Source organism: Leptidea sinapis, chromosome 11 (genome assembly GCF_905404315.1).
Source record: "Leptidea sinapis chromosome 11, ilLepSina1.1, whole genome shotgun sequence".
Taxonomy (NCBI): Eukaryota; Metazoa; Arthropoda; class Insecta; order Lepidoptera; family Pieridae; genus Leptidea; species Leptidea sinapis.
The window spans coordinates 14,708,184-14,730,809 of record NC_066275.1 but is presented as its reverse complement, the minus strand read 5'-3'; the positions used below and the strand labels follow the sequence as shown (position 1 = coordinate 14,730,809).

At 35.9% G+C, this 22,626-nt stretch overlaps 1 protein-coding gene across 1 annotated transcript in view; it reads right to left on the bottom strand.

Moving 5' to 3' along the window:
- Nucleotides 1–22,626, bottom strand: part of LOC126966952 (kinesin-like protein KIF19) — a 426,172-nt gene that overhangs the window by 28,427 nt on the left and 375,119 nt on the right. The window contains exons 2-3 of the mRNA XM_050811273.1: nt 14,296–14,406; nt 12,158–12,343 (exon numbers count right to left, since the gene is read on the bottom strand). Of these exons, the coding sequence (XP_050667230.1) occupies nt 12,158–12,343; nt 14,296–14,406 (297 nt within the window). The remainder of the gene's footprint in view (nt 1–12,157; nt 12,344–14,295; nt 14,407–22,626) is intronic.

Here is a 22,626-nt window from a genome sequence, read left to right as displayed (position 1 = left end):
TGTACAATATTGTATATTTTTATTGAAAAGAGCGCAAAAAAAAAGAATGCTGGGAGAGTTTCTTGCGCCGCTTCTTCTCTCTCAGAGCGCCATTTGTTTCCGAAGTGGTAGTAGTATCTAGTAGTATAAGAAATGACATCAAAAAGGATTCTAAAGGAATCAATTTTGAGAAAATAAATGCCTTTTATGCCTTTTATGCCTTTAACAATCATGGTAGAATCCGCAAAAAAACTAACAACTTTAATTCAATTTGGTGACAATGGAAAAACAACAAATGGGATTTATGGAGCTGGATGGCTGTGCGGCCTACACACTCCGCAAGGATTAAGCAAACGTGGTCCAAATGGTCATTGACGCAGTGAAATCGATCAGAACGTTCTGGAGTCAAATCAAGAGACGCTCATGGTTGATCGAGATGAAGTTTACTATGGACACCTTTTATCCCTCCTGGGGCCTTTTTTTATGAAAATAAGGGACGAGACGAGCAGGACGTTCAGCTGATATTAATTGATGCGCCCTGCCCATTGCAATGCAGTGCCGCTCAGGATTCTTGAAAAACCCAACAATTCTGAGCGGCACAACAATTGCGCTCGTCACCTTGATACATAAGACCGAAACACAGTTATGTTTGCACATTACTGCTTTACGGCAGAAATAGGCGCCTACAGGAACTTAAGAAAACTTGTCATCAATAGTATAGTAATTAGTAAATGTAAGTACGTAATCCTACAACAAAACTTGTAATATGACTACAAACAAGGTGGCAGAGCACTGTGGAAGGCCTCTGCCTCATCTAGTAGAAACAGAACCTTAGGTCAAGCCTGTCAACCCTAAAAAAGGTGAAAATTAGGAAGCCTCTTCCACGAATCTATTATAAATATTACAATGCAACGTGGCAATTAACTTGCATGTCGGAAACCGGTAAATATTTGTAAAATGATATAACGTTTTACTAGGTCGCAGAAAACTTGATATAATTTAAACGGTATCGTGCTTAGTGAGTGAATAAATTTTATAATCACCTTCAGATCTTTTGGCGCGTTGCCGACACAGCTGACACACATAGTTCAGAACACACGTTTACTGAGAACTGGGTTTAGCAAAATACGGCTTAAAACAACTGATAGACGACGGCATAAAAGTTTTTCTTGCAATACCTTTTTTGACGGAAAATAAGAAAGAGGTTTTAAAGGTTTTAAATTATGTATTATGGTTTTAAATATGTATTTATGCGAATACAGTATTTGTTTGGGCTCTTCAATGCTTTGTATATAATAATTAATAACCAACTAGTCACAATTTAAATCACTTTTCATCCAAAATATGGGTTGTCTTCCTGGGTTTGTTTTCTTTCACGAATCAGATCAATTCATGTTTCAGCATACTTTCATTGGCATGTTCCAATCCTCTCATCTACTCAAGACGTGAGCTCCAGTTTACTGCTGCCGGATGCTGTAACTTGACCATTTTGTAAGGAATGGTACGGCGCATTATCCATCGTAATTATATGTGATTGGTTCATGAAGATCATTCCAGTAATATATAAAACCATTTTTGAACTTTTCAAAATTCATCGTCTCATAATATTCTGTTGTATTTGTTGATTTGAAAGCTAAGAAACAATTGGATACGAAACCGTCTTTGTGTGCGCAAAATCAGGCGTTGACATATTTTGCCTTCTGGCACTTTGGTTACTAATTGTGCTGCCAAACTTTTGATACAGTACATAATTCACGTCTAGTCCAGAAATACGGCTTTTTACCAATTCAAAATAATTGGCTTTTCTTACAATATCTATGTGCTAGATTATTTTTTATACGCATTTTTTATATAAGCCTTTTTTTGTAGAAAGGTAGCCAATTACTGCAGGCAGCCATTAAACAAATCATAGTCCTTAAGAGACAATATTAATTTTTTAATAGTTGTATATTCAGCACGTAAAAAGGCATAAAAGGTATTTATTTTCTCAAAATTGATTCCTTTAGAATTCTTTTTGATGTCATTTCTTATACTACTAGATACTACTACCGCTTCGGAAACAAATGGCGCTCTGAGAGAGAAGAAGCGGCGCAAGAAACTCTCCCAGCATTCTTTTTTTTGCGCTCTTTTCAATAAAAATATACAATATTGTACAGTCATTTCTATCGCTATAAAATAATCACAATCTAGTCCCAGGCTGTCCGATCATTTAGATATTCAGCAGTGGAGTAATAGGATTTACGACAGAGCCATTTTTTTATAAAACATTTAAATTTATTTATAGATAATGCCTGAACAGTGGCTGGGACTTTATTGTAGAAGTGTATATATTTACCCTTAAAGCTATTATGTATCTTATGAAGCCTACTAAAATTAGTTACAAGCAATCCCTTGGTCCCAAATCCCGTATATAATACATACCTACATTTATTTATTTATCAAAGATACAATGTAACATTACAGATTAAATCTAAAGCGTTACAAAGATATTATACTAAAGAAAAAACAACCAATGAAAATTATAAACTAGTTATCTTATTTTATAGAGCTTACAGGCATCAAACTCTCAAATCTTTTCTTACATTCTTTGACCAAACATTCCATCGAGCTGGCAAATAGATCACACTGTGGTGCTACCTCAAATACAGAGTTTAGAAGACAGATGGCTCGTATTACAGACGTGTGCTTATGCGCTTGAGTGCGTGCAGGTGGCTGCGCTAATAGTGCGTGTCGCCGCGCGCGTACGTACGAGGTCGGTACAAAGAAACGCAACAAACGTTGTAATAAGTATACGCAGTCCACTCTGCCCCAAATTATTTTGAGAACAAGTAAGAGCTACATACCTACGTAACTGCAGTGAATTAAAGCTCAGATGTCCTTGTAAAAAGAGTGTTGGGTACATAAATGGATAGTATCCATATTGCCTCTTATACAAATGTCTAAGGAATTGTTTTTGGATTTGTTCGATCATTAAAGTATATTTGCTCTCATGTGGGTTCCAAACAACTGAGTTGCACTCGAGAATACTACGGACTACCGCCGTATAAAGGATACGAAGTGCTTGGTTCGTTAAATGAGATGCATTACGTAGAACAAATCCAAGCCGTCGGTAAGCAGCCTCAACAATAGTCTCCACATGTGAGTGAAACGTGAGTTTAGGATCGAATACAACCCCAAGATCTCGTACTTCCTGTACTCGCATCACCGGCACATCACCAATTAAATAATTGAACTCTTGCACGGCGGAGGAGCGTGAGAATGACATGAATTCACATTTCGACAGGTTAAAAAACAGCTTGCTATCAACACTCCACTTGTAAACCCGATCTAAGTCGTTTTGTAGAGATAAGGAGTCCTCTGAGCTCTTTTCTGCCTTGACCAACTTTAGATCATCAGCAAACAGTAACACCTCAGAATCCTGTATGACTTCTGGGAGATCATTTATGAATAGGATAAAGAGCAAAGGTCCCAAATTAGACCTGACTAATTCCAGAACGCGTTCTATAAGGATTAGATACAAACTCACCATATTTAACAAATTGCTCTCTTTGAGATAGGTAACTTGCAAAAAGCTTTAACAGTTTTGGCGAGAAACCCATCATCCCCAATTTGTGAATCATGACGTCGTTATCAACCCGATCGAACACCTTCTGGAAGTCCAGGTAGATGACGTCCACTTGGTTGCCTTGTTCTAATTCCCATGAAACAAGATCCACAAGGTGGAGAAGGTTTGAGCTTACTGATCGTCGTGGGAGAAACCCGTGCTGCGTCTCAGTAACGAAGGGAATACACTACGGTAAGATTATGTCGTACAAGGCACTCTCAAAAGATTTAGCTAAAGCTGAAAGAATTGCTATTGGCCGATAGTTTTCCACCGCAGTTTTGGATCCCGTTTTGAGAATAGAAGTAACTCGAGATTTCTTCCATGCTGAGGGATAGTTACCTGTCTGTAAAACCAAATTAAAAATATAAGTGATTGGTTTAATCAAAATATCAACGCAACCACGAATTACATATGCTGGTATTCCATCAGGTCCTGGCGAAGAAGCAGCCTTAAGGTTTTTGATAGAAGTATGGACGTGAGACTCCGAGAAGCATTGTATATTCACGTGCCTTGCATGGGAGTACGAATTGGCATTGGTACTCTGCCAGTCTAAGCGCGGCTCCTGATTTACAAATACTGAACTGAAATGCTCCGCAAAAGCATTTGCACTATTGACTCCCTGATACTCCTTACCGGCTCGTGTGACTTTAATCTCCACACCACCTTTACTCCGCAAGGCGTTAACAAATGACCAGAACTGTTTTGGTTCTCTTAACAATTGTGTTGAAATTCTGTGTATATAGTTAGAGTATGCAGAGCTAATATCACTTTTTATTTTTCGTCGCAATTCTGAGAATATCCTATAAAAACATATATCACTAGTACTTTTCCATAATCTATGATAGAAAGCTTTCATTTTTATATCACAAATTATTGTGTTTGTGTAATAGACGGGATATACACTATGACGTGCAGTTTTTCGCGATTTTTTCGGGATGGATTGATCAAATATTGCATAAAGGACTCCATAAAGAAACTGTAGAGCTGCGTCTGTATCTTTGATTTTGTAAAGTTCGTTGAAATCAGTATCCGTTAGCAAACTATGAAGTTGATCAAAGTCGCCTTTTGCGAAATTCCAGTCTAAATTGCTATCTATATTTGTAGGATCAATTAAAAGTACTTCACTCCTAAATGGGTACTCTAATTCAATCATCAAGGGAGGATGGTGAGGGTCGATCTTAGTGATCACCTCCTGCAGGGTAGCTTCCCTCACTCGTACGGCCTTACCCATGTCAGCACTGGTGAGCACCACATCTAATATTCTCTCATTCATATTGGTCACGCTATTATACTGATAAAGATTACAAAGACTTAGAAAACAATGAATATAATTATTTACATTAACACTTGCGCTGTACAGATTCAAGTCTCCCAATATAATCACTTCACAACATGAAACCTTCGAGCAGATACGCTCCACACTATTAAACCATTCAAAGTATATATCCTCACTAGTGCGTGGTGGCAAATAAATAACATTTATGTACACATATTTATCAGCAACTTTGATTCTCGCCCAGAGGTCTTCACAGTGTGCTGTCTCGTAACACAACATGCGTTCGACATTTAGGTAAGAGCGAGAAGCAAGAAGAACTCCCCCTCCTCCACGAGCTTCTCTATCTTTTCTTAATATCGACCAGTTTACACAGTCACATACCTCTGAATCATGAATTGATTTGTCTAAGTTGGTTTCTGTAATAGCAACTATATTAATATCGTCCAATACTATTAAGTTGGTTCTAAATGTTTGAAGCTTGGATTTTAACCAACGTACGTTTTGATAATATATTCCCAACTTGAACATCTTTGTGGCTACATGCCTGGTACTTTGCTTATTATTTTGACCCACGAAAGGGCTGAGACCAGGGTTTTATGCATATTCCCTGTGGCCAACTCTCTGAAGCCATAGTTTTCTCAAATGCATTGTAGGAGACACCAAGCTTGAAAGAAGCATAATTGCCTCTAGCCTTCAAAGTATTAATGTGTAAATGTACATGTTTGCACGTATAGCGTCGACATCAAACTGTCAAACAGTCACGGTGATTCTCTGAATTCTCTTTCATTCTTTTGAATGTCTGTACCTAGTGTTGCCACAATCGTTTAGAGCTGACACGCAATCAATCGCTACTAGTACATATTTTACTAATAATGAGCGAAACAAATTATTCGTGTTTTATAAATTTATTTTATTCAGTATCTATGTTTGATAGCCTGTTTGATCGTAAGGCGTGGACATCACTAAGTGGGCGGAACCCAACAATGAAGTACAACATTTTTTCTGTATTACAATTTAACTAAAAAAAAACGAAACTTTATAGGCGTTAGCTGTCAAAATTATCAACCTAAATTTAACAGAATGAGCTAAAGGTATGCATTTGTACCACGGTGAAAATCTTGGTAATAAATATTCTATAAAACAATGCCTTGTGTCTCTGGGCGTAAACCTTTTGCAAGTACGTGCAACAAAAAATAAACAATGTCTTGTCCCTGACTGTAATAAAAAAAATGTTGTGTCAAGCCACTGGGTCACACATGACCTGCAAACGCTTAACTGGAAGGAATGGCTAGGCCCATTATCACATATGGGTGTTTGGTGTGGTCTTATAAGACATCTAAACTAGCAGTAAGATTGTCCCTCAATAAACTCGTAAGAAGTACCTACAAGAAACTCAACGGCCACTATATTTAATCAAATAGAGTATTTTACAATAGCTGTAAACTGTTCAATAATTCAATAGCTGTAATAAGTAATTCAATAGCTGTAGCTTGCCATCGCGGCGGTATTACCCGCCTGATGGAATGACGCTGGTGGCTTGGGCGCTACTTGCGTCGACACTCTGTTACGTCAGTTGGTGCTGGGGCTTCTGCTTCGACTGCCGAAGACAGCAAGCGTCGCAAATATGTTGGTCTCAGTGAGTCATACATCTTTGTGCCGTTTGGTGTCGAGACACTTGGCCCGTGGGGCCCAGAGGCGCGGAGAATGTTCAAAATACTATCTTCGCGCCTCAATAATTAATTAATTATAATAATATTTCGGTCAACGGATCAGCCTTGCTATCCAACGCGGTAATGCTGCCAGTATTCTTGGTACGCTTCCACGTAATGATAGTTTTAATTTTATGTAGTCGTATAATTGTAAATATAGTTATAAGATTTGTTTTGTTTGAATAATAAATATGCTGTAATATACATAGCAAATAAGTTTATAAGGTCCAACATATGAATAGTGTTCAAGTTTAAAAGCGTTTCAAAAATTCAATATTTCATAAAAAGTACTAAAGAATAAACTGTATACATTTAAATTATCGTATATTGGATGCATCAATTTTTAAAGCTCGAATTCATTGTTTGTGTAAAGCAAGTGCTTCGTGAACATGTGAGTCGTGATTACTGTCATAATTAGTAATCGTATCCAACAAATGTTGTTTTATAACTTTTGTGATTGTGATTTTATAACTGAAATAATCATGTAGTTATTGCTTAAATATTTCAATACGATATCAATCTAGTAGAGCACACTAGGCAATGACCTTGTGGTTAAGGGGAGGGGGGGGGGGGACGCCTGACTCCTGCCTCCCTCATTCACCACACGAAAAATATTAACACGAAGTTCAGAGCTATTCCTAATAATCAATAGCGATGCTATTAATCTTATCTTTGTAATTTTCAGGGTTGCATACTTGAAGCTGAAATCCCAACATATAATCCGCTGTCAGTCCGTCCGTTTGTATCTCATAAGGTTTTATTATTGTTAAATAAAATTGATGCTACCAAAAAAAAATAAAAAATAAACGGTATGTTTTCTACAACAGAAGTGAATTAAAATAAGAGCAAGGCTAATAATATTAAATACAACTTGCTCAACGAGTAAGTCTCTTTTATCGACTCGAGCTGACTTTATGAACGTTACAAAGCTGAGAGAGGCGGCTCAGTCTCATTTAATACCTACAAAAGAAGTTATCCAATATATTTTAATGCTAATAAGCAATTAAATTTAAACTTAATTTACTAAGTAAAGTAAATCTAAGTCAATTAGCACTATTCTTATTCTCTATTGAGAGGAAGACACTATGTTCTTGTGTTCTTTACACTTGGTACATGTTAGTATTCACTGCACTACACACAGAATACGTAAAAGACGTTTCCTGCATTCACTCTTCTTTCAATATCACTCTCATACTAATAAAGTATACACAACATAATCGCTTAAATTAATTGTGAATGTTAATGAGTACTTTTATGTAATTTTAATGAATAGGTACAATAAATTTTAGTGAATCAAAAATAATTGATGCGAAAATGGGTTCCACTGAGCATATGCTACATCGGGTGCTACAGCGCTGTAGCATAAGGGACGAGACGAGCAGGACGTTCAGCTGATGGTAATTGATATTCCCTGCCAATTACAATAGATTGCCGCTCAGAATTCTTGAAAAATCCAAAAATTCTGAGGTAATATGAATCATCAGAAACACTTAACCAACAGCTCTTATACGAGTAATATAAAACTAGCCCAATAATACAGAATTATACTGTACTGTAATAATTATATTATTGTATTAAATAACAGATTTTAACAAATTCGCTGATTCATGTAAAAATAAAACTTTAACCCTTATATTTATAATGGTCCGCTAACTTTAAACAGCCGCTAAAGAGTGTTTTTTCTCATTCTGACTTAGGTCAATAGAAGAAGACAGAGTGCGAATTAGCAATGCTTTAAGTTAGCAGACTATTATGAAAAAGGGGGTAAGAGAATACATATCTTCATATGCTGAGTTTGTTGCGCCCGTTCTTCTCAAGTCTGAGGCATTCATTTTGGAATGGGTGGTAGTTTTTGACTTTCAATGTCACATCCTATTTTGAATAAAAAAAATTGAATTTGAAAATGAATTTGAATAAAATTTTAATCCACGTAATCATAAATTTTCTTTAAAATTAATGGTTCCAATTAAACAAAACTAGATCAACCATAAAAACAATAAAAGACGCGCGCAAAACTATATTCGTGAGCAAAACAATATACTTAATTATTAACAAAAAATAAGCTTTGTTAAACTGAATAAAAATGCTAAGTTCGAGGAAGGTCAAGGACGAAATAAAGACTCACATAATATAGGCTACAATTATAACAGAAATTCTTATGACTAGTTCATTTATAATGTCCGGAAAAATGTGAATGACTTATCATTCGAATGCGAAAAAATATTAATTTGAGCTGGAAAAAAAAATGCTATATAAATAATTTACAAAAATAGGGGGTATAGTTTCTTCCAAATATCTCAAAAATTAATTAAGATTTTTGATATCTAAAAAGAGATTCACACACCGCTTGATTCGAGATCACTCATCTTTGACCGTTTTTTACGAGCGAAGTATTCGCACGGTTCCTATTTCCTAGTAAAAACAATATGTGTTATTTACAGTGTTATATTACAGTGTTGTTACAATACAACAAGAACGAAGATCCAATATAATTTTGATCAAAAACCTCGATTAAGATGTCATTATTGTAAAATCAACAGTAAATGCCTCCACGATGCTAACGTCAGCATAAGGTTCATAAAACTGTGCAATGTATTATAATTTGCATTGCAATCTTTAGTGCGAGTCAAAGTGATTAGGCGCCCCAGTGCAAACTGACAAGTGCTGACGTAATTTCAAAGGGGCTACACGCAGGTGCCTAAAGATAAAATGTAAGTAGTTTTAGTAGTTTTGTTATTGTTAGACTTAATCTTATAAGATTGGCAGACTATTCTTTTTTTCATCAGTTACCATTACAACCAGTATAATTTTTGACGTTAAAACTTTCCGCGTTCGCGTTGGGCACTTTTTGGTACGGGATAATCCCAAGCCCGTGAACGCTGGAGTGCCCCAAGGCTGTGTGCTATCTCCCACGCTGTTTCTTCTGCATTTACCACTAAAAGAACCCCGTTTGCCGTATCACCGCTCTTCGACAACACTTCCCTTAATGCCTCGCCTAGTATCGGAATACTGGGTCTCGAAATTTCGAGCGATTGCCAATTCCGTGGCCATCTGGAGGGCAAAACCAAATTGGCTTCGAAGAAACTGGGCGTCATATATAGAGCACGGCAATACTTCCAGCCGGCCCACATTCTAGCGCTCTACAAAGCGCAGGTCCGGCCACACATGGAGTATTGCTGTCATCTCTGGTCTGGCGCACCACAGTAACAGCTCGATCCATTTGACCACGTGCAACACAGAGCAGCTCGAATTCATCATCAGTAATCACCTACCATCAAGTGGAAGTATCCTTTGCACAGGATGCCGGCTAGATTATGGTTACCACAACAGCGCCTATTTCTGCCGTGAAGCAGTAATGTGTAAGCATTACTGTGTTTTGGTCTGAAGGGCGCCGAAGCTAGTCAAATTACTGGGCAAATGAGACTTAACAGCTTATGTCTCAAAGTGACGAGCGCAGGTGTAGTGCCATTCAGAATTTGTATGGCGTATCAATTACCATCAGCTGAAGGTCCTGCTCGTCTTGTCCCTTATTTTCATAAAAAAAAACAAGTATGCCCCCGTCCATCATCATTCATGCTAATATCAAAACCACAACAAATTATCATTCGATTAGTAAAAAAATATATAATTCAACTGTTATTGAATTCAGTATGACTTTAACACAAATGACAATCAATGGTAAATACTTTGATTGGTAAATTGTGTTTTGTGATATAAAATGCATTAATTGTTATTCGTTGACCTCGTGAGTCGTGCCGTAGACACGGTCTCGACTGACTCTCACAAACACGCAATAGACTTGTTGTTTTCGTGCGAACGCTTTAATTAATATTGATTTTAATATAAATACGATAAAGAATTTCTCCTACTAATATTATTCTAATTTTTCATAGACCCGTGACGTACCGAGTACGTCAATATGCATCATTTTGAAATTCGCACTATAAACCGAGTGAGTCAATATACTTATAAATACGATACGACTCAATCGATTTCTGGTTTTAAAGCGTTGTAGCGAAGTGCTATTTCGCTTTGAACTTATAATATAATGAAGACGAATAATATAGGTATTGTTTTGAATAGGTAGATTCGAACACTATACAAAAGTTTACATAAAATTACGCGGCAACGTAACAGTCTTGCCGTACGCCATATTGAGTAAGTTATTTCCGTGCGCGCGTTGAGTTTTTGTATTTATACCCAATATTCGGTAAGTTGTTAAATCTGAAAAAGACTAAGCCAGGTTATTTTAGAAAACATCAGTTCAGAGATTTAGATTTTCAAATAGAATTTTAGACAACTTATGCATGAAATGAAATGAAATGAAATTATTTATTTTGCTTTGGAATAGGGTATCTCCATATCTTAAATATTACAATGTCTCCTCTTCTAGCTTATATTAAAAGCATGCAAAAACTTAACACTTATTTAAGTATTCATAAACTACCATACTTTTATTTTATTATTGAGGAGAACAAACGTACGGGTCACCTGGTGTTAAGTGATCACCGCCGCCCACATTCTCTTGCAACACCAGAGGAATCACAAAGCCGTCGCCGGCTTTTTAGAAAGCTGTACACGCTTTTTTTGAATGTCGCTGGAAACAAGCTGTTGTACGTGGACGAAAGTTCCTTGAAAACCGCACTGTAGAGGAATGCCACACATCCAGATGGTGGGGATGATATCCTAATTTATTGCGTGTCGTGCAAAGGTGGAATTTAAATTATGGAACAGCTCTTCAGAACACTCCCCGTGATAAATGCAGTAGAAGACGCACAAAACTAACTTCATTTAATAATAAACAATATTATTATTATTGTTACAATGACTTCAAGTGTAGCGCGTGGTCCGCGTCGCCTCGTTTTCAGAAGCAGTGAAAAAATTTGTTAGTATTGTATTTTTATCAGTTTCTTCAAAATTAAAGTCCAAAAATATCCTGACAAATGTAGGTGTTAAAATATATATAATATTATTCTTCTTCAACTTACGAAAGCTTTTAGATTCCACATTAGAATCACAGATCCTATGTATATAAATCCACAGTAGCCTTTGTTTACGATATGATGTGATTACTACCTGACCAATGAGCATTCAGTAACTCTAGCCCGCTCACCTCAAATGGTCTGTTGAACTATATTGTTTGCTATATATATAATTTTTCTTGATAATATGTGTGTACATAGGCACATATTAAGTTAATTTAGATCTAGAATTAGCTAGCTACTCGGCTAAGTTGAGTTAGTAAGTCTTTTGTGGAGCGATATATATGCTTTTACAACAAGATCCCAGAAAATGTTGAAATCAAATGTATTACGATATTCAAGAATTGTTAAAAAACTTGTGTGGTAAACGTTACTTTCTTAAGAAAGTCATTTATGTTATAGTATTATTCATAATACCAAAAAAAGAGGCACACTGAGTTTGTTGCGCCCGATCTTCTCAGGTCTGAAGCATTCTTTTTTGAATGGATGGTTGTTTTTGACTTTCAATATGTGATATCATGTACTATTTTGAATAAAAATATTTGAATTTGCATTGCATGCGAGGAGTCTATAGATTATAAGTTCGATGACTAGAACACTAAGTTACCTCGAAGGAATCGTGGCTCTCGTTCTTGGTTATCGCAGAGAAGAGATGGCTGAGAGCCCTGGACATAAGTCCCGTCATGGTGTGAGTTTTGCCGGCGCCAGTCGCTCCGTAGGCGAACACAGCACCAGCTATGCCGTTCAAAGTATCCCCAACGAGTGGCGCACATACTGCATCGTACACATCATCCTATAATCCAAAGATAACATTAAGTTAGATAGATAACATTAAATCTTATGGGTTCGCGTCACCGGCATATAATGCAATTAATAATACAAAATATATATATAGTTAGACACTTTTTGGATGGGTGAAATCCCGTGAGTTCGTGTCACTGGAATACTAAAAGTTTTATGTTTTCCCTTCTATCGGCAGTCTCTACAACTGCCAATTTTTAAAGTGAAAACTTCTTTAGCGGCCTTGAGCACTTTTCTTGGGATGTGTTTAAAATGTTAAACTCGCGTCAGGACACGTGACCTGATTGAAAATTCGTAAGACAGTCGTTGAAATTAAGGGACGAACGTTGATTTTTCTGAGAGAAAAACTAAGTTTTTTTTTATGGAATAGGAGGACAAACGAGCGTACGGGTCACCTTTTGTTAAGTGATCACCGCCGCCCACAATCTCTTGCAACACCAGAGGAATCACAGGAGCGTTGCCGGCCTTTAAGGAAGGTGTACGCGCTTTTTTTGAAGGTACCCATGTCGTATCGTCGTAGTTATTTTTAGGGTTCCGTTACCTCAAAAGTAAGAAACTGGACCCTTATAGGATCACTGTTTGTCCGTTCGTCTGTCTGTAAAGACCCTTTATCTCGGGAACGTGTGGAGATTTCGAGTTGAAATTGAAACGATACACTAAGATCTACAGTCACTTCAGGTTTTAAAAAAATCAAACTTCTAAATTAACGTAAAGCCGCTTATGCCACAAAAAACGTATATTTTGACACTCTCAAGCAAATAGAGTATTTTCCATGCATGTATAGGGAAGAGTCTAAAAACTGTAAATTTGTAATCGAATCATAGAAAAAAATTTTACGTAATCCTCGGGGGATGATTGTCTTGACATTTTTTTAAAGCATTAACACTTTTTGATAACTTTTAAAATAAAAACATAAATATATGAGTCAGTATATACACTAAAAGTTTTGCACTTCTAGCTAATCGGAACTATTTGAATTTCGTTATTTTATTTTTTGAAACGTTGCAACCTTCTTAGTAGGTAATAATAAAAAAATTGGCGGGAAATCATTTGTCAATTGTTTTTTATCACACATCAAAGTTTTACGTACGCAACGAAAATGGAATTAAGTCGAAAAGATTTTAGAGCGATGATTTTTTATGATTTTAAAAGTTCTCTCTCTCCACAAGACTGTGCCGCTCGTCTTCAAAATGCTTTTGGGAAAGAAACACCTTGCTTGAGCACCGTGAGGCGATGGTTTGCTGAATTTGAAAGAGGTCGGGTTTCTTTACACGACGAATTTCGTGAAGGCCGGCCTTCAACTGCCGTCAACGAAAATAATGTGGCTACTGTTAAGCGGCTAATTGAAGAAAACCCGTGGATTACCTATGAGACAATTCGAGGACTATTGGGGATTGGTATGAGCCAAATTCAGAAAATTTAACACGAAGAATTAAAAGTTCGGAAACTTTGTTGTCGCTGCATCCCTCATGAACTGACAGCCGAGCAGAAGCTTGCTTTTTTACCCAGGGTAATAAAAAAAGTTCGCGAAATACGATCAAATAGCCGCGTTCTTACATCATTACAACGCTTCTTCACACACGGCCAACTAAGTCATATTTAGCTTTCGAAAAAGTACAACTCGTCACCCATGCTGCAAATAGCCCCGGACTAGCACCCTATGATTTCTGTATTTTCCCCAAAATCAAAGATTTGATGAGAGGTTAAGGGGCAGTGATAGCGTTCAATCAGCACGTAGAAAACATGCCTTCAGATCTGTGGTCCTTCTGTTTTAAAAAATGGTTCGATCGCATGAAAAAGTGTTTAATTGTAAAGGAGAGTATTTTAATAAGCAATAAACAAAATATTTTGTTTATAACATGTTGTTTTTTTAAGTTACGCAAAACTTTTAGTGTGACCTACGTATATGAACCATCGTTAAACTTAGCAATAAATATATAAAACCTGCGTGCTTTCTTCGGCGAACACTCTATCATACACATAGTGTTTGTCATTTCCACGACGCTGCCTCAGCACATCCCGCCGGCTGTCCGTTTCTTCTTCCAGCACCAACATCTGCGATGAGAACAATAATTTTGACTATGGCCTTTATGGATTTATGTATTACGTTTGCAATTATTGCCGCGTTTAGACCTATATATGTTTCACTAATTCTAACAGAAACAACCTTTATTTTTTTTAGAACAGTAAGGGACGAAAGGAGCAGGATGTTCAGCTGTTGGTAATTAATACGCCCTTCAGACCGAAACACCTATAGTCGCCGTTGTGGTACCCTAAATCTAGCCGGCATTCTGTACAAAGGAGCATACATCAGAAATTTAAATTTAAAAATAGTTTGTACAGGTTCCTTACACCCCCTATAAAATAATTGCTATAATCGCATTTAAGCGAGAGAGTATTGTAGAACAAATATTTAAAAGCTTTTTGCTTCTTTTTTGCCATTACAATAATGCAAAATTCATACATATAGCGTGACATGGTACCAAGGCCATAGCCATAGAAGGTTGGTCCATGTATATACCTACCTCACCTACCGGTGTAACATGTTTTAACAAAATTCTTTTACCAGTAGAAATAACCAATGAATAAAATAAGTACCTGTACTTTATTAAAAAAAAACAAACATCTCTAGGTAAATAGGTAAACAGGTAATCTGTTTTAACATTGTTGCAAATAATAAAAAATAGTTTAAAAAATAATAAACTTATGTTGACTGCCCACACTTTGCTATTAACGCCATTGTTAAGTTATTCTTTTTTTAAATCGACCCGAACAGCTTCGGGGTAAGAAATTAGTATTGATTACATGGATATATCTACTATTTACTTACATTTTTATATAAAAAAAACTGTGTGTGTGCTTTAAGCCATCAGATCGAGGTTAATAATATATAAAAAAAAAAACAATCTACATTTACATTATTATATTATATGCATATTTGTGTACAAAAGACTGGAAAATATTGTACTTCCTTCGGCCGTACCAATATTCAGTGTATCTCTTACTTGAAATAAAAATCGTAATTATCGTTGCCTTTTCTGTCCCAAAAAACTTATCAACGGTAACTCACCTTATTACCGTATCTGTCTATGGGACGACGTAGGTATAGCTTACCAGCGATAGAAGTTTGAATGGAAATTGCAATTCACGCGTCCCAATATAAAGCGATAAGAATGACTTATCGGGTATATTTGGACAGCCTCAGATTATTGACAGCTAATTACTGACAGTAGAAGGTAGTAATTTATCTCTATCTGTAGTATATTGGGAACGGCTGGTCAACTCGAAACCACTTCACCTGAACCATAAAATATAGAGCTCACGGTGCCTTAAAAATTTTTCACTTCCACAAATAAATTGAGTAGTTGAGTTTAGTTTCTACTCGGAGGTTGATGAGAATGTATTATTCGATTCATCAAAATCAAAAATATATTTATGTACATTATTTCAAACAAACATTAACATAATTTGGGCTAGTGTCATCCGGTAAGAAATTAATGCCTGTATTGAAAGACACCGCTCTTCCTCCATTTCAATTCTTAATGTAGATTAAAGAACTAACCAAAAAGGTAAACGACCATAATCTTTGTTTACATAACTACTAATTCAATTTATTGGTTTAAAATATTGAAAGAAGAGTGAATGCAGGAAACATGGTGAATGGAGCCTTGCATTCCTTTATGAACAGTCGGAAAGTGTCTAACAAGGCTCGTTTGGCTGATGGGGTATTGGTTCCGACACTCATGTACGGAAGTGAAAGTTGGGTATCGCAGAAGAAACATGAAATCAGAATAAATGCAGTTGAGATGAGAGCGTTGAGAAGTATGATAGGAGTTAAACTGAGAGACAGGATAAGAAATAGTGAGATAAGGAAACGTTGTGGTCTGAAAGAAGATGTAGAGACTAAAATTAAGAAAGGTATGCTGAGATGCTTTGGCCATATCGAGAGAATGAACGAGGAACGATTGACGAAAAAAGTGTATAAGGCGAGTGTGACGTTTTGAGACCAAATCAGTGACGTCTTGAAAAAAGGCCAGGTCAAAAGTACCCTAAACCGAAGAGCATGTATGAAAGGAATAATGAAAGTGGACGAAGCAAAAGAAGTATGTTAGGATTGTAGCTAGTGGAAAGAAGCAGTCTCCTCGAAGTTGCCTACTCCTACGGGAAAGAGGCGTGATTATATGTATGTTAAATAAATGTGTGTGTTGGTGTGCATGCAAGCGCGTATGTGCGTGTGTAGTGTCTGAAAATGAGTGCATGCACGTGGGGGTGTGTGTGAGAGAGTCTGTGTTTTGTGAAAATATGTACACTTGTCGTATCTTTACATAATACTAGCTGACCCGGCAACCGTTATTTTGCCGTATAAATCTTGTATATTAATCCTGAATGGTATTTGTATTGTCATTATCATTCATGTCTGTGTTACCTTATCGCTGACCACGTGGATGATACGAGACCCTTCATCAGCACGGAGCGGACGAACACGAACTGCCACCTGCCATAAAATAAACATTTTTTTAACAAAATTATATGAAATTCAGTTTATTCATTTAGGTCAAAGAAATGACACTTATGAATGTCAAAAGTTTAGATGATTTAAACCTCTTGCTGCTAGACAACAGATGAAAACAGTCCAAGTTTATTACATTAGTGTGCGTGACAAGCTACGTCTTACACTCGCGATTCGTATGTCACTTTTTGTCACACTCAAAATACAGTAACTGTCAATCTAATTTTATTTCGACGATTTCACAGCTGTCACAGTCTATCTAAACTATGATCAAAAAGTTATACTTTTTACTTACTTTTTTTTTATGTTTCGGTCTGAAGGGCGCCGTAAATGAGACTAAACATCTTATGTCTCAAGGTGACGCGCGATATTGTACTGTCGCTCAGAATTTTTAAGTTCTTGAGTTCAAGAAAACTAAATACATTAAATTTACCCTATCAAATGTCAAAAATGTAGATGCAAATGTTTTGATAGAGAGGTGATAGAACCAGTGGAATCTGCTATATTTCTTGGCATAACTCTAGATTCCAAATTACAATGGGGCCCCCATATTGAAGGATTGGCGAACAGACTTAGTTACGGCGCGACTAGTATACTTTAGTTATTTCCATAGTATTATGTCTTATAGTATATTGCTATGGGGCAACGCTGCCGATATTAATATCTACAATATTTGTGCTGCAAAAGAGGGCTTTTCGCGCTATTTATAACCTAGGTCCTAAGGAATCATTGAGAGCAAAATTAAAAGAAATTAACATCATGACTGTTGCTTCTCAATATATTCTTGATAATGTAATGTATGTTCATAGGCACATAAGTGAATTTGTCAGAAACTCTCATAACCATAATGTTAACACCAGGAACAGACATAAACTTATGATGCCTACTACTCGGCTAAGTCGAGTTAGTAAGTCTTTTGTGGGGCGATGTATATGCTTTTACAACAAGATCCCAGAAAATGTTCAAAACAAAAGTATTACGTTATTCAAAAGAATTGTTAAAAAACGTTTGTGTGGTAAAGGTTACTATAACATAAATGACTTTCTTAATGATACCACAGATTGGGAATGGAGTGACCGCCCTCAGGCTATTAAATAATAAGTTTAGTATACTTATTATTAATATAATTTATATTACTTAGTAAACATATTTTTTCAATGAAAAAAAAAGCCCGCTGAGTTTATTGCGCCCATTCTTCTCAGGTCTGAGGCATTCATTTTGGGATGGGTGGTAGTTTTTGACTTTCAATAAGTGGTGTCACATCCTTTTTGAATAAAAATATTTGAATTTGAATCCTGAGCAGAACTGCATTCTAATGGGCAAGGCGTATCAATTACCATCAGCTGAACGTCCTGCTAGTTTCGTCCCTTATTTTCATTAAAAAAAATGTTAACGTCTGCCATTCCACAACCGCTAGTTTTGCAAGAAATTTCTAGCCTCGCATAGCCACTTTGTGTAATCAATTACCGGCTGCGGTTTCCCGAACCGTTACGACTTTGGGACCTTCAAGAAAAGAGCATACTTAAAGGCCGGCAACGCATCTCTTGACACCTGATGTTGCTGATGTCCATAAGAGGTTGACTCAAAATTCCATCTCGTGAGCCTCTTGCCCGTTTGCCTCTCTTATATAAAAAAAAGGATCCTGAGCAGCACTGCATTGTAATGGGCAGGGCGTATCACTATCAAGTGAACGGTTCTTTCGTCATAACATTTACAGGTATAGTGAAAATCCCTGAAAGCTTTAAGCTATGTGTTGAGTTTTAAAATTGCATTGGACGATATTGCAATTACATGACATGCGATTGTAACAATGAAATACTCTTTATTGCCTTTCATTTTAATATCCGTCTAATATATGGTAATCACTCATCGATGTATACTGGGTGGCCGGGAAGCTGACGTCCAAAGCTAAATTTGAATTTGGCTCATTTAATTGGCCAATGTTCTGGGAAGTTTTTAAGAATAAATAGAAGCCCTAGGCTCCCCATTTTTTCTTGATACCTTGAACATTTTCATGAATTTAGCTGGAGCAGTTATCTTGAACTTACGACTCAATTTTAAACTAGTTCCGCATTGTCTAAACTATTCAGAGTTTCTTATGTGGTTATTGCAATTGTAGTTAATAATTATCAACGATAAAATTAACTCAAAGTGTTCAAAATAATTAGAAAAAAGTACTACACCACAATTAGGTGAAAAAGCGGATACAAGGGGAAAATAATTATTATCTCGTAAACTACGCAAAATCGTAGAACATACATAGGGGTGATTCGGATACTCATCACCATGAGCCTTTCAAATTTTAGCTTTGGACGTCAACTTCTCGGCCACCCTGTATAAATAAAATTATAGAGATTTTCATTTGTGCGCGCATAACTTAAAAGATACTAGATAGTTTTTAAAAAGTCTTCTTTCGCCTTTTTTAAAAAAAAATATTGCAAATATGTTCACCACATTGATATTATAAATGCGAAATTTTGTGAGTTTTTGTACCAATTTTGCAATGATGCAGGAAACTGACACCCTGGATTAACACTAAATCGGCCTTACATATAAACTTGACATAAAGTTATATCTGAGTTAAAAGAAAAAAAATGCAAAATGTTGACTGTATCCTGACAACACTGTCAGTAAAATCATAATTTTTGCAAACGACACCTTCCACTTTACAAGACATTTTGTGTAATTTATCGTTATACAAGCCATTGTACAAATTTATTGTAAATACTATAGGAAAAATTTAACTTTGTTATCTTAGTAATAAGTTTGGCCTATGGACTTGCATCCCGTGCCACTAAATAAATTAAAAAAAAAAAAATCATAATTTTGAAGTTTTCCGAATGTCAAGCGTCCTTAAAAATAAACGCGGGAAACGTTGTACGTCTGAATAAACCTATCATAAGCAATATGTCTATTTGTAAACATTTTGCATATTATTGGTTTTTTTCTCAGGTATAACTTTATGCCAATTTTATTTATAAGGCCGTATATGTATATAAAGTAGCTTATATTCTACTATTTATAGATTACAATAAAAAGAAGTTTATATAAATGTAAATTAATATAAAACAAAAGTTATTCAGCACAGTAGCTGCATCATCCACATACACCGTAAATAAGTAAAGGTATTCCCTATATTTATAAGGATTTATATATATATATATATATGTATGTATGTATATATATATATATATATATATATGTGTATGTATGTGTATATATATATATATATATATATGTAGTATATATATATATATATATATATATATATATATATATGTGTGTATTATTTTAAATTAACTTTTTTGACTTACTCGTGTAAGACATTGACTATTTGACGTTTGTGTATGTTTGTTGCATCACTTGATTTAATAGAGTGGCAATGAGTTTCTCGCTACTTCTTCCTGCCTTTACGAAGTAGCGATAGATTTAATAAGAATCATATTTTTTTCGACATTCATAAGTGTCATTTCCGTGACTTACATGAATAAAGTGATTTGATAAGATTATATTATTAATATAAAAAATAGATTGATGTACTTATCAATATATATATATATAATAATATTATATAAAAACTTTTAAGAATCTGAAGCCGAGCCTCCGGTAACAGGATCATCCTGCCACCACGAGCATGACGCATGAGCCAGCCATCGCCTCCCTCGGCCATATTTTAGGGAAGGCAACGACCCGTCCCACGTCGCCGTCACAAGCAGTGACATTTAAGCGAGCATGATGAAAACTGTCACAAGAACTCACTTAACCAACAAAATTAAATTAGGTATTATTGTGCCCAAGTAACTATATTCAACTCTCATCAATTAACATTATTTTTATTTGAACATGCAAAAATAATATTCATTTTTTTTTATTATTTATTATTTTATTTTATTATTATATAACCACAAATTTCAATAGGTTGGAGAATGGAGAAATTTATTGTATTAAAATTCCAAAATAAAAGTACCATAGAGCTTTTCACTTTTTTTTAAGTTCCATACAGTTCTACGCTGTATCCTAATGTATATTTAATACAATCAGATAGATGAAAAATCCAATAAACTTTGTAATCATAACAGCTTATATTAATTTATTTACACACCATTAACTTTTCTTCGCTGACACAGCTTCCAGTACCAAGTTTCTCCGTACCGAAGCTGCTTTGAGTCATGATATTATGTTCCTCACTACACAACAATAGAAAAAATAAGTAACAAAATATCTAAGTCTATACCAAGTAATAACTTAACTTCGAACTTCAATTAAATTTCATAAGTAATCGCACAGAAACCAATAATTTCAAAACCATCGATCATTTGAATAATGTGCGGGTATTAAGTCGTATGAAAGGTCAATTGGCCCCATATGTAATGACAGATGGGGCGCGATGGTCGAGCACGCGTGTAAACAGAGAACTGAAGCGGGTAGGTTGCAGTTAGTAATTTCAAGTGGTTGCCATGACAACACACAAAACATCACAAATGAAAGTTTCATGCGCCTTCGTTTAAGCTAAAGGTATTTTCGACATTAATTTATTGTGTACAGTCAATACCAAAAATAAGTGTTTATTTCAGTATCTTGACAACTTAGATAATTTATAAGTCTGGATAGAGCCTCTTGCTGCTAGACAACCGATGAACACAGGCCAGGTTTAATACTTTAGTGTGCATGACAGCTACGTCTTACACTCGCGATACGTCAGTCACTTTGTTTTACAGTGCGTGCGTTGCTGAAAATAGAAGCTAACAGTTCGCCGCTATTTTCGACGTTTTCAGAGCGTTTAAAGACATATAGATTATCTAAGCTAAACACTTTATGTAAGGTGTCGTAAAAGTGAAATTAATTTTATGAAAAGGTGAGATAATCTGACAAAGTTCAAAAAACAGCTAATTTTGATATTGACTGTACAATGTTGTATTCTTATGTGCGTAATTATATTTTAATCGTTGAATTGAAGTATTTAATGAATTTGTTCGTTGTCCTTGAAGAACTTTTCAGAAATTCTTTTAAGATTTTTTTTATGGAAGTGGATGACAACCGAGCATACGGGTCTGAGGTCACCTGATGGTGTGTGGCCACCGCAGTCTGTACTCTCTTGTAAGAGCGTTACCGTCTTATTTAGCGTCGAATACACGTAAGTACATGTGTATTCGAAAACTAAAAATAAATTGGTTCGAGCGGGCGAGAATCGACCCGCGGGCTCCGTGGTGAGAGTTAACGGCAAAGAGTATAATAATATATAGGGAAAAGAGAGCCCCTACGCCTAGAGTCTCTACGCCTGGAGATTGGCCCCGAAAATAACTATATACATATAAGCTCGAAATTATAAAATTCATTTTATTGTTGTGACGCAATTAAATAATTAACTCTACTTTGTAATGTAGGTATTGCAATTTTTTACCATGTTGAAATTGCGCGTAGAGTAAGTTATTTAATTTTGTCACAACATAGAACATAAAGGATATATTTAGTAGTGTAAATATGCAAAATGGAAAACGAGAGCTACATACATGCGCAAACGCTAGAAGTAGCCGCCATTTTATGACCAGTGGGCAGTGACACAATTAAAAGAAAAGTTGAAAGGTTTCAAAGCGAGTGACAGCTGAAAAAGCTTTCATTTTCGGGCCAACTAACAGATGGCACTACAGTATTCTGAAAACGTCACTTTAAGGAGTCTGTCCCACCCCTGGTTAACGGTCTAACCTATTGCGACACCGACGCTTTTTAATTTTAAAACATTAGCCCACTTATTCATAATAGTCTGC